We start from the raw sequence: 12018 nt of genomic DNA, 5'->3' as shown, positions 1-12018 counted from the left end.
ATTCATACATACTATTCTATTATTCTGACTCTTTACGTGACCTAACTCAAATACTTAATTCACATTCTTACATCGTTTCATAATAAATAATATTATTAATACCTGTTAACAAACTCATAATAGGTACCTACAATATTATTTACTATGTTTTGTGAGGTGAGTACCCTGAATTGAGCACACGAGATATCGTTTCTACATCTAGCAATTTGTTGGTTTTTATAAATGCACGACATAGAAATAAACAAATAGAGGTTACTTTTTGTAACCACTTTGCTTAAATGTTTAAAGAACAAATCAAAAAGCTTGTACAAATAACACTGTAGAATGTACTTTTTATTTCATTAGTGTAACACTTTCTGACTGTTTAGAAAACATTTTATCAGTACATTTCTAAAATAATTTTCATTCAACGGTGTCAATTTTCATTTTCATTGCAAAGATTAAAATATTTAAATTTTCAGAAGAGTATCACGGCCATTATTTCTTTGAATATATTTTTTCGTGTAGGGTAATTTATTCCGGTTTATGCAGAGACAATAAAACCAGTTCCAATATTCACATAATTTTATTTTGTGACAATTTTCTCCCAAATGGGAGTTTGTTTTTTTTTTTAAAGTTTACTAGTTATAATTGCAACAACAAAAAAATATTGTAGTTTGAACAAAACTTATCAACATTATTCTGCGTACTTTCAGCTGACAGTCGAGGGAATTCTGAGGATTTTCTGCTCCGATGCTCAAGAGGACAATATTTTTAAATGTTTGATTTTATAGTGTTAAATAGTGAAGATGCACTGATGACATCAACAAAAAAAGAATGCTGTAATAAAGTATGTTTGTTAGTAATAATAGCATATAATACATATCTTATTTGCGAACAAAGACATTATGATAATAATATATAATCTTTTCTTCACCTTATTCTAAATTAATTGTCAGGGCTAAACATTGATAAGACTAGTTTTTTCTATTTGCTCTGCTGTATGTACTGTATATTGTACCTAATAATACTTGCAGGCAGTAGAAACACGTGACAAGTGTATTTGTTTTACAACTTGAGTTAACGTTTAAATTACTTTACATTTAATGAGATATTTTGTAAACAAAACACAGTACCTGCAAATCCTTTCACGTTTGGGAAGAGTGGTAGACATACATAATTGTGAATGCACTCTCTATCTTGGTATAAAAACACATTTTAAAAAGTAAGTAAGTAACAACCAAAACCAAACTTTTGTAATAATGTAATATTAATATGTATTACCCAGTTTGGTGTTAAAAATTATAACATATTCTGTTCAATCGAAAAAAAACCAAAGATTCAAATGATTGCAATATTCATTTAAAGTGTTCATTTTTTTACTAAAGTAGAACAGGACAGGGATTCCCGGGGGCGCCTTGTCGAAGTGAAGGATCCCTTGACCCGAATAGGACAAGGGGGAGAAGATTAGATGAGTATATTTGTTGTGAAGGTTGCTAATTTTTTTGGGGTCTCTTGGTAATTTTGAGTGACAATTCTCCTTTAATTCCCAGAACTATGGACCTGGGCCTGAACACTAAGGGAATAGGGGTCTTATCGCTTGCAGACACTTCATACTTGGACAGTAAAGTCACCAGTCCCAGCCTTGTCTGCATCATCCCAAATCTGCTCCCTATGAAAAATATAATCATTATTTATCATCTCGTAATAATAATAGATTAGTATTTAAATCAAAACAAGTTTTATTTTAACTAGATAAAGTCCCGGTGGTGCCCGGGCCTTACAAAGACTTTCTTTTAAAAAACAGATGATGTAAAACATAATTTTGTTCTTATTTTGAATGTCAAACTTCAAATGTGTAAAATTTCATCTATCTCGGAATACAACTGTAAAAATTCAAACCCGCACCGGAATATTCTTTTTTAGGCACAACGAAAAATAAATCTTTCACATGTTGTCACTGATCAATCAGTCGAGTAACCGTTCAACCCTTCTCAGAAATATAGAAGCAGAAATTGAAAAGGTTTGTAAGTGTCAGTACAATCGTTCATCGCAAGATTGGTGAGAGTGGATTCATTATAAATAATATCACAGTTGTTTTTTTTTAGACAAACGAAATTTCCCAGGTTAACAAAAATAATCTGAAAGTTTTCAGAGTAAGTATTTGAAAAAGTCCAACTGCTATCATTAAAAGCTGAAATTTTCACTTGTGCTATGATAGATTATGTGTAAATTCAATTCCCACAACGATGGGAACCCAGCGCATTTGTCAAGTCAGCTACACACAACCGGCCAACTTTATTACTTACAGGCATCTTAAAAGTGCCAGTGAGTGTTGTAAAAAGGGGTCGTTCGTTATACATACAGGGTGTATCGGCACGTACCCGACAAACTTTAACCGGCTTTTCCTTAGCACATTTGGAGTAAAAAATGTTATAGGCACTTTGCTGTCCGGTAACATTTTTTTTCAATTAAAAACAAAAAATTATTTAAAAAATCCACACTCCGTCACTGTCATTGGCATTGTTTCTCGTGTTCAACAGCTGTTATTAGCAAGTGTGTCAAAAAGCGTCTTCGCTCTTTCATACACTAAATAATAATAGTTAAAAATGAGACGAATGGTGCCATGCCATTTTGTATTGTAAAAGCGCGCCAACGTAGGTACGTACGTAAATTATTCAACGAAACTCGAATAAAATATTGCCAGATGGGTTTTCAAACAGTGACAAAGGATTAAACAGTGGTGACATGTGGTGAAAATATGAATGATAATTTTTTTATTAAAAAAAAATGTTACCGGACAGCAAAGTGCCATAACATTTTTTACTCCAAATGTGCTAAGGAATAGCTGGTTAAAGTTTGTCGGGTACGTGCCGATACACCCTGTATATATGTATATTTTAAACCTCGTTAAAGCTAGTTGTTCAATAAACGAATGACTATGGTCTCTTTCGTGATTTATTTTGAGATATTATGCCATGTAGCACTACCTCCTGCGTTAGCTAAAGTTTCGGATTGCGTTACAGTGTCCATCATCAGGGCAACTGTGTAATGGATCTGTTGATGGAGGCAGTAAAACACGGCATAATTCCCTAAATATAAATCACGATAATACTTTCGGCTGTGAAAATCTCACATATAGTCTTGTTGCTAAGATCTCTACTCTGCCGTCATAAGCAAAAAGACAGCTGGAAATTTTCAATGGTCACATTCTGATGTACGAGACCTCTCAAGTTTCAACCAATTACAATAAAAAGTATATCAGAATTGAATATTTACAGCTGCCTTTTTTCTTATGATGGCAGTATTGTAATCTCTCTTTCTGTCATATAAAACATCGATGTATAGATATATTAGCTTAAATTGTTATACTAAAAATTCAAAATTTTATAATTTAGAGTCGCCAGTTCCATGTCGAAATTTCATGCTTTGTTTTATTAACTGTTTCATGCTTTTCATACCAATGTTAAACAATAATATTATGTTTTCATATTTATGTAACTTTTTACTTCTGATACTACTACCACATATTATACTTATCCTGTTTATACTTACATACTGTTACAATTGTATCTAAAAACACAATGTTAATTTAAAATAATGCATTATGTAGTTTACGAGGAAGGTTTTATAAGAAGGGGTTACAACGGTTTTATCAGCGGAATGGCTTTATTAGTTACGTATTCTAGTTACCAATGCAATTCCTTGGCCCTTCTCCAAACGGCAGGTGGGCAAAGTGGTGTCGTGAGGCCTTGTTTTCTGGAGTGAACCTCTCAGGGTCAAACTTCATGGGATCAGGATATATCTCAGGGTCCCTGTGAATGCCCAGGATGGGAACAATTACCCTGGTGTCCTCTTCTATCTGGATGTCGGTCCCGGGTAAGGTGTAATTCTTTGTGCATTTCCTCAAGATGGCCGGGACAGGAGGGTATTTCCTGAGTGTCTCTGAAATTAAAATATATCATAAATGTATATTACCGATTTTTGTTTATTACATACTTAATAAAAGATGAATACAACATCACAATCGAAGTCTGCTTCGGGCTCCGTATTGACCATGTGCCAAGGCGCAGACCCTCTCCCTTGTTATTATTATTCATAAAAACTGCACTACACAAAAACACAAATCATCCATACATTATTGATTACATTGGAGAGGACCCCACCATTTTCCCAACTGCGTTATAAAGAAACAATAATAACAAATTGGGGATCTGGTGAGGAGGCACAAAATGAAAGACGTTGTGAAGGTCACAGTGATTTATTTGATGAGTCAGTTTGCCGTGATGTGAGTTGACATAGGACTGATGTTGTATTCTCCGGATGCTGGCTGTGATGGCTGGTCAAGCGCGGGTCAGTGAGTCGACGCCGGGCGCTGGTGACCGGACTCGTTGACTGTCAGGCACTGGCGATCTTGGCAATCAGTACTCCAGTGCTGACGGGAAGGCCGAAGGTGCGGTGCACCTTGTAGGCGGTTGAGCGGGAGCTGCGTAGACCAGTGAGGATGCTGCATGTCCTCGTGGTGGTCATGGTGCGTGGATGAAGCGCTGGTCAGAGGCGCTGGAACCAGGGCGCTGTAATCCGTTATAGCGCTGGCCAGGGACGACGACCGGGGCCAAGGCGCTAAGATAATGTCCCGGTAGAGTCCACGATGAATACGGGCGAAGCCGGAAATATTGTCCTTCGCGCAAAGGTGCGCGGCTTAACACTCGCGAGACTTGTAAACTGACGGCTGACTAATGACTGACTGACTACTGACGAGTTGATATCTAATGGATTTTTTTTTTTCCGAGGTGCAAAGTCTCTTGTTAGGAGCTTTTTTTCTCGTTGTCTGAAGTGCGCAGGTACCTGGAGGGGGGGTTTTGTGCCCTATGTGCGGGCTGCCTTTAGGCGACTGAGTGATGTGAGATTGTTTTTTTTTTATTTTGGTATGTGTGATTTATTTATTTATTTTTAAAAATATATTGTTTTAAGCCCGCACATTAGGGGGGGAGTAGAATGGAGATGGGGTATGGGTATTTGGAGAGGGTGTCGCTTGGATTGGGTTTACCCAGGCTAGAGATGCTGGGGTTGGGGTTTGATGCTAGGTTGCTGAAGAAAGTTTTGGCCAGATCGACTATGTGTTTCCTAAGTGGGGGGATTTTCGTGCCTGAATTTATTATCGAGTTTCTGACAAACCATGGACTTTTGGTGTATCGTCTGAGCGTTGCATTTTGGAATTGTTCCAGACGTTTGGTGTTCCCCGTGGCCCAGATGGGGGAGGCGTAGGTAATGATAGGTCTGATTTTAGCGCGGTAGATGGTGAGTTTATTGTAAAGAGAGGTTTTTGAGTTTGCATGAAGGAGGGGGTAGAGGGCACTAGAGGTTTTCCTGGCCTTGTTAAGCGTTTCTGAAATGTGGGCGGTCCAGGAAAGTTTTTTGTCAAGGGTCACTCCAAGATATTTGGCGGTGTTGTGCCATGGTATGACTTCGCCGTGAAGAGTTACAGCCCTCCAAGGGGTGCAACGGTTCTTTCTATGGGAGAAGAAAACCGCTACACTTTTGGAGGGGTTCACATCGATGCGCCACTTGTCATACCAGTCTTGGAGTTTGTTGATGTCTTGTTGGAGTCGGTAAGTTATCATCCTGGGAGAACTGTATTGCGCCAGAATGGCCGTGTCGTCGGCGTAAATTGCTTTTTTGGAGTGGGGGGTTGAATTTTCTGGAAGGGGAATATCGTGTGTGTAGATATTGAAGAGGGTGGGGGACAGCAGGGATCCTTGGGGGACGCCTGCTGTCATGAAGCGAGTGGTGGAGAGGGCACTGCCGTACTTCACTTGGAAGGTGCGGCGATGTAGGAAAGATTTTAGGGTCCCGAGTAGCTGGGGATCGATCCCTGTGTCGTGGAGTTTGAAAAGTAGGCCGTTGAGCCATACTTTGTCGAAAGCTTTGGCTATGTCCAGGAATATGGTGCCAGTTGACCGCTGGGAGTTGAAGCCGCCGAGAATGAGTTCGGTGACTCTTAGGAGTTGATGAAGGGTAGAATGTTCAGCTCTGAAGCCGTGTTGCTCGTCGGGAAGTGTAGAGACTTCGTGTAAATGCTTGAGGAGCCTGGTGAGGAGGATTTGTTCGAAGATTTTTCCAATGTTGGAGAGGAGGCTGATTGGTCGGTGGTTTTCGCACTGGAGCCGGTCTTTGCCAGGTTTGGCTAAAACGATGACGTGGGCGTGCTTCCAGCTTTTGGGGAAGTAGCGCAGTCGAAGGGCGGTGTTGAAGAGGTTTACTAGGGCCAGAATTGTTTTGCGGGGGAGGGCTTTTAGTGCGAAATTTGTGATGCCGTCGGGACCTGGAGCTTTTTTGTTCTTCCGACTTTTTATAGTTCGGCGAACTTCTGCGGGTGTGGTGAAATGAATGTTGGTGGAGGGGAGGTTGTTGAAGATTGAGTTTACTTTGCGGTTGACGTTAGTAATGTGTATGGGGTCGGCGTGTTTGAGGCTGGGGCTAAATTGTTTTTCTAGGCTGTCTGCGAACGCCTCAGCTTTGTCCGGGTCGTCGAAGACGAGCCCGGATGAGGTTTGGATGGGGTGGTTTGGTGTGGAGGTGGTTTGAAGGGCTTTTGCAAGTTTCCATAAGGAGCCATCTTGTAGGTTGATGCTTTGTAGCTTGTCGTTCCAGGTTGAATTGGAGTGCTCTGTTAGTGCTTTTTTAATTTGGGCTTGAAGGCGGTTGATGACCGTTTTGATTCTGGGGTTTTGATATTTGTGCCATTGGCGACGAAGGGAGTTTTTTGTTTGGATGAGTGATTTTATTGGAGAGGGGAGAGAATCTTGGAGTGGGGGGGGGCTTTTCATGAGGTGAGATTTTGAGGCTTCGGATATTGCTGAGGAGATGGTTTCGGTGAGTTCGTCAACCGCGAGGTCCAGGTCCGCGGTGTTTTGGATGGATGAATTTATTTGGGTTTTTTCGCCGACTCTGTGCGAAAAGTATGTCCAATCAGTTTTGGTTTTCATTGTAGGTGGTGGCGTGGGGGCGAAACGTTGGAGGGTTAACAACACGGGGTTGTGGTCAGAGCTGAGGTCGGTGATGGATTCAATACAGTAATTCCAGGATGATTTGTAGAATAGAGCTATGTCGAGTACGTCGGGGGTGTAGCCCAGGTCGGAGAAATGGGTGGGGTCCACGGGGGCGACGGCTATGGTGTCTGGATGGGTATCGAGAAATTTGTGTAAAAAGATGCCGTTGGGGTTGGTGACTCTACTATTCCAGGCGGGGTGCTTTGCGTTAAAGTCTCCCGCTAGGATAGTAGGTACGTCGCCGCCAAGAAGTAGCTCGAGATCCGACTCCCGTAGCCGCTGCTGGGGGGGGTTGTAAATCGAGCTAAGTCTCAGCGGGCCGGAGTGTTTCGTGTATATGGTTATGGTGGTGCATTCGAGCGTTGTTAATGTGGGTGTGGGGTTGTGTAAGTGTGCGAGTTTAGTTCTCACGTAGATGGCGGTGCCGCCTCCGCGAGAGTGTGTGCGGTCATTCCGGTACATCGTGTAGTTTGCGATTTTTGGTGTGTGAGCGGGGGTGAGGTGAGTTTCGTTGATTAATAAAATGTCCAATTTGTGAGTGTTGGTGAACAGACGGAGCTCTGGGAGTTTGTTTCCGATACCGTTTGAATTCCAGAATGCAATGCGTAGCGCGGAGGGCAGGGTAGTCGAGCTAGCCATTTTAGTTGGAGAAAAGACCAAAGATTTGGGGGACTGCTGCTAGAAGGATGGTGACGTAGTCGGACGGTGAGCCCGCCGACATGAACTTTGGGAGGAGATCGAAGAAGAGTTCTCCGATCTTGGAGAAATTTATTTTGGCGATAAAATCGAAAAAACTGAAGGGGGGGGCGGTAGAGAGGGGGGCGGTAGATAGGGGGGCGGTATAAAGGGGGGCGATAAGGGGGGCGGTGGTTGTGAGGGGGGCGGTATGGGGGGCGTTAATGTTAAGGGGGCGGTAAGGGTTGGGGGGGCGCTCGGGTTTGAGGCCCTGGCGTAGGAGATGGTTGGGTCAGATGGGCGGGAGGAGAAGGTGGTTTGGGAGGGTACCTGCGCACGTGAGTTTGTTCGGAGGGCGGATGGTGCTGGTCTCTTTGGGCAGAGAGAGTAGTTGGCGGTGTGGGGTCCAGAGCAGTTTGCGCATTGGCCGGGGCCGTCTTCCCTCTGCTTCAGGCATTCAGCGGTGAAGTGAGGCCCCGCGCATTTGACGCAGCGGGGGGGGAGGTGGCAGCCCTTCGAGGAGTGTCCGAAGAACTGGCATCGGTGGCATTGGGAGGGGGCAGATTTCTGATCAAGGAATTCCACCTTTATGATAAGGTGGAATATGGAGGTAAGTTGGAAGATCTGCCTCCCTGTTTCTCCGTGGGTGAGCTGGACGAGCACCATTGGTACGTCGGTGCGGTCGGGTCCAGCTCGCATTCTTGTCACTGAAATCACCGGGAGTTGTTGGTTTTCCAGCTCCACTCTGATTTCTTCGGTGGTTATTGATGTAGGGATGCCACGGAGAACTGCCTTTGTCGTTTTGTCTTCGGACAACTCGAAAGTGTGGAAGGGGGTCAGCTGCTCATCAAGCATCTTTGTCGCAAGACGGAAACTGGAAGAGTTGGAGGTGGTGAGTGCGATGCCGTGGGGGATGACCTTTGCGTGGGCGATGTTTACCCCCGCCGCCATCAGTTTTGTACGGAGGGCGTTCCAGTTTGTTGCAGATTTGATTAAAATGGGCGGAATTTTGGCCGTGCGGTGAGAGTGTGCGGTGGGGGTGGTGAAGGGGCCAGCGGTAGCGGGTACGTCGGTGATGATGGTTTCAGTTGGGTCGAAGTCCGGGGTGGTCAGGATGGTGAAGCTGTTATGGGTCGGTATCGGTGAAGAGGGGCGGGGGGAAGAGGCGGGGGCCCTCCTTTTCTTCCGGGCAGGGGCACTCTATTCACCGTTCAGCGGGGGGAAATCTTCCGTGGGCTGGGGGGCGTGGATTTGTGCGGTGGTGGTCGGTTGGAGTATGGTGGTGAGGTTTAGCTGGGGCTTGGGAGCAAGCTTGGTTTGCGGCGGGGCGGGGGCCTTTACGGGCGACACTATGGGAGACAGGAGCTGAGGAGTGTAGTTTGTAGTCGGGAGCCTGGGTGGTGGTGTGTTGGTCGAAAGCGAGGTCGTGGCTGTGGTGGCTGGTGGGAGAGTGGTAATAAAAGCTTGAATGACTGCCAGAGGTGGGTTTTTGGTGCGGAGGTCATTCAGTAGCGACTCGAGGTTTTGTGTCAGGTTCATGACTCCGACTGACTCGGCTGGCCTGAGTTCTGGTTTGCTGGTTTTTTTTTTTTACACTGAAGTTCGACTGTGGCTCGTTAGTTCCTTCACGCTCGACACTGACTGACTGCACTAGCGAGTTCCTTCACGCTGCCGCTTTTATAAGTTGACTGACGAGTTTCTTCACGCTGCCGCTTTTATAAGGTGAAGAAACTTCTCGAACATTTGGTTGCTACGTAGATATTGCCAAAAGAAAAATTAAAAAGAATAAAAGAACATCCAAGAAGCTTGTTTAGAAAAAAGCCGAAACTTCTAGAATGCCGTTCGAATCAAGTGGTGGCGTACCACTACATATGGTTTCCTCCTTCATCACATGTCTCTATTTTTAAAACTCTATTTATTTTTTAACTAATTTCCCTCTAATATCCCTGCATACGGGGATAGCAAGCACTATGCAAGTACTTACATAGTTAGTTTAATATTACAAACACCGCAAACTGACAATAGAAGAGTAACAAGAGATAATGTAAAAGACAAAAAAAGGAGATCTAAAATCAAATATGTAAGTATACTAGGTTATGAACTTGCATCATCGCATACCCAAGACAGCTAAACCGCTTTTGAACTGATTATTGATTACAGTGATCACATGTCTAGGCGCCTACTGGTTTTGTCAAGATGTGCCAAAATTCTACTCACGCCAAGCGACGTTTGGCTCAGGGCCGGCCCTGTCAGTTACTTACCTATATCATCTGTTTTCAAGTTGCCGGCAATATACTAACGAGCCACTTGTATGATTATTTCTAATTAATTCAGTATTATTTTTCAAAACTTTGGAAATTCAATGAAAACGCATCATGCGTGTATACATTTTAATTGAATTTTTTAGTTATGTTTGAAATACATACACATATTTTTTTAAAACCCCTTTTTTTGTCCATTTTCTTGTCAATATCTAAAAGGACGCCTAATGGTACATATACATTTGCGAACAGAAACGCGAACTGAGCCACGAATTAGGGGAAAGGAAAGAAATAACTGCAAGCGGCGTTTCGCGCCATTTGCGGTTGCTTCGTTCCTTTCCCATAAGTTGAGGTTCATTTCAGCAGTTCGGCCCGAGTATGTGTATACGTAGCATTATGTGAAAATAATATTCTAGGTAGTTACTTAGTCAGCGTATCTATAAATTTTTTTATCATTACCCTTGTCCACACACCGCGTATTCGAGGGAATTGTTTTGGGTCAAAGGGGCAAACGAAATCAGTAGTAGAACTTAATAATATTTCAGTCATTTAGATTAAAATGCTACTATTGTTTGATACTTCTTGTTAGTTTTGGACTAGACGTTCATGCGTGGCGTTGAAGCTTTCGTCCGTCACAACGACTCTGTCCCGACTTCGTTCCATCGAAGTCAGGACAGAGTTGTTCAATTACGAGTTTTAAAAATAAATAATGCATTCTCATAAAAGACATGGCAAAACAAATTATTTTCATGTTATGATGATGCGAGGAACTAAAAACACTGAATTTTTAAAAATTTAAGTTTAGTTTCAGTGTTCTTGTCTTGATAGAAAGGTTTGCGTGTTCTGCACAGATACACATCAATCACATAAACTAAACCATCAGAGTTACATTAATTTTTCGATGTCGGATTCGTTTGAAGTCTTAATTAAATGCGAGCCAAAAACTTTCTAGATTTATTACCTACATATCCATAAAATTATATTTGTTGTTACCTTCAATAGTTTGAGTGAGGTAGTTCATCTCGGCCAGGGCTTCATAAGTTGCCTTTCCACCGTGCTTCGCAAGCACCTCATCAATCTCCTTGCGGAGTGTGTCCTGGACATCCGGGTTGAGGGCCAGCTCGTACAGTGCGAAGCTGGCCGTAGTGGCAGAGGTCTCAAACCCAGCCACGAAGAAAACAAACACCTGGGCGGCTATTTGCATCGTGGTGAGGCCTGCCGTACCAAGTAAATCAGTATCAAGGTAAATACATAATATTGAAGGATGCCACATCCTCGTGCACAATATGCAGAGATGTACTTTATTTCAAATAAATCCATTTCAAATGGAAATGCAAAATGCAAAATGGGTATTTTCCATTTTGCATTTTAAATGCTTTCCTCAATGCATTTTCCATTTTAAATGCTTTTTTGCAACATTCTTCCTACTATCTCCACTCATCTTTTTTTCATAAGCCCCAAATATCAGTCGGTCCTCAACCTCGCTATGAGAGATAATTTACATTTGTCAAGTTGCTCCCTGGTAGAAGCCCTGACAATTGAGTGATACCATTACAAAAAATACTGATTCAAATTCTGAACATGGGGCCATGACTCTGTAATATTAAATGTTAGATAGCAGTTTCTATGTTTTTACGTTGGCAACGTTAGTCCCGCGCAAATTTTTTGTGGTTTCATAATCTGTAGTCGTAGTGTTTTTGGATTTATCATCATGTAATATGTTTGTTCTACATTGATGTCCATTATTAAATGACAAAACTGTTTAAAAATTCTATAATTATTTTAATTGTTTGACCTGAGAAACCATTTTGCATTTTCAATGCATTTTGAAAATAGATATTTTGCATTTGAAATGCTTTTCTAAAAACCATTTTGCATTTTGCATTTTCAAATGGAAAAGTTTTGACCCATTTCCATTTTGCATTTCAAATGGTTTTGTGTACCCATTTTGCACATCTCTGACAATATGTATGTTCTAACCAAGGATCCACTGCTTGATTCGGCCTTCTTCAAGACTTATTCATTTGTCATTGTTTAGTTGAGATAATTTC

The 12018-nt window shown here is 42.3% G+C and overlaps 1 protein-coding gene across 1 annotated transcript in view; it reads right to left on the bottom strand.

Annotated features, from left to right (window-relative positions):
• Positions 1 to 574: 574 nt before the first annotated feature.
• Positions 575 to 12018, bottom strand: part of LOC149416847 (uncharacterized) — a 33562-nt gene continuing 22118 nt past the window's right edge. The window contains exons 7-9 of the mRNA XM_089641330.1: positions 10961 to 11182; positions 3673 to 3924; positions 575 to 1651 (exon numbers count right to left, since the gene is read on the bottom strand). Coding sequence (XP_089497456.1) covers positions 1476 to 1651; positions 3673 to 3924; positions 10961 to 11182 — 650 coding nt within the window. The 3' untranslated portion in view covers positions 575 to 1475. The remainder of the gene's footprint in view (positions 1652 to 3672; positions 3925 to 10960; positions 11183 to 12018) is intronic.

This window comes from Hesperophylax consimilis, chromosome 16 (assembly GCF_061612785.1).
Source record: "Hesperophylax consimilis isolate HC1 chromosome 16, BYU_Hcon_1.0, whole genome shotgun sequence".
NCBI lineage: Eukaryota > Metazoa > Arthropoda > Insecta > Trichoptera > Limnephilidae > Hesperophylax > Hesperophylax consimilis.
The sequence above is the reverse complement of the archived record's forward strand: the minus strand, read 5'-3'. Positions and strand labels throughout refer to the sequence as shown.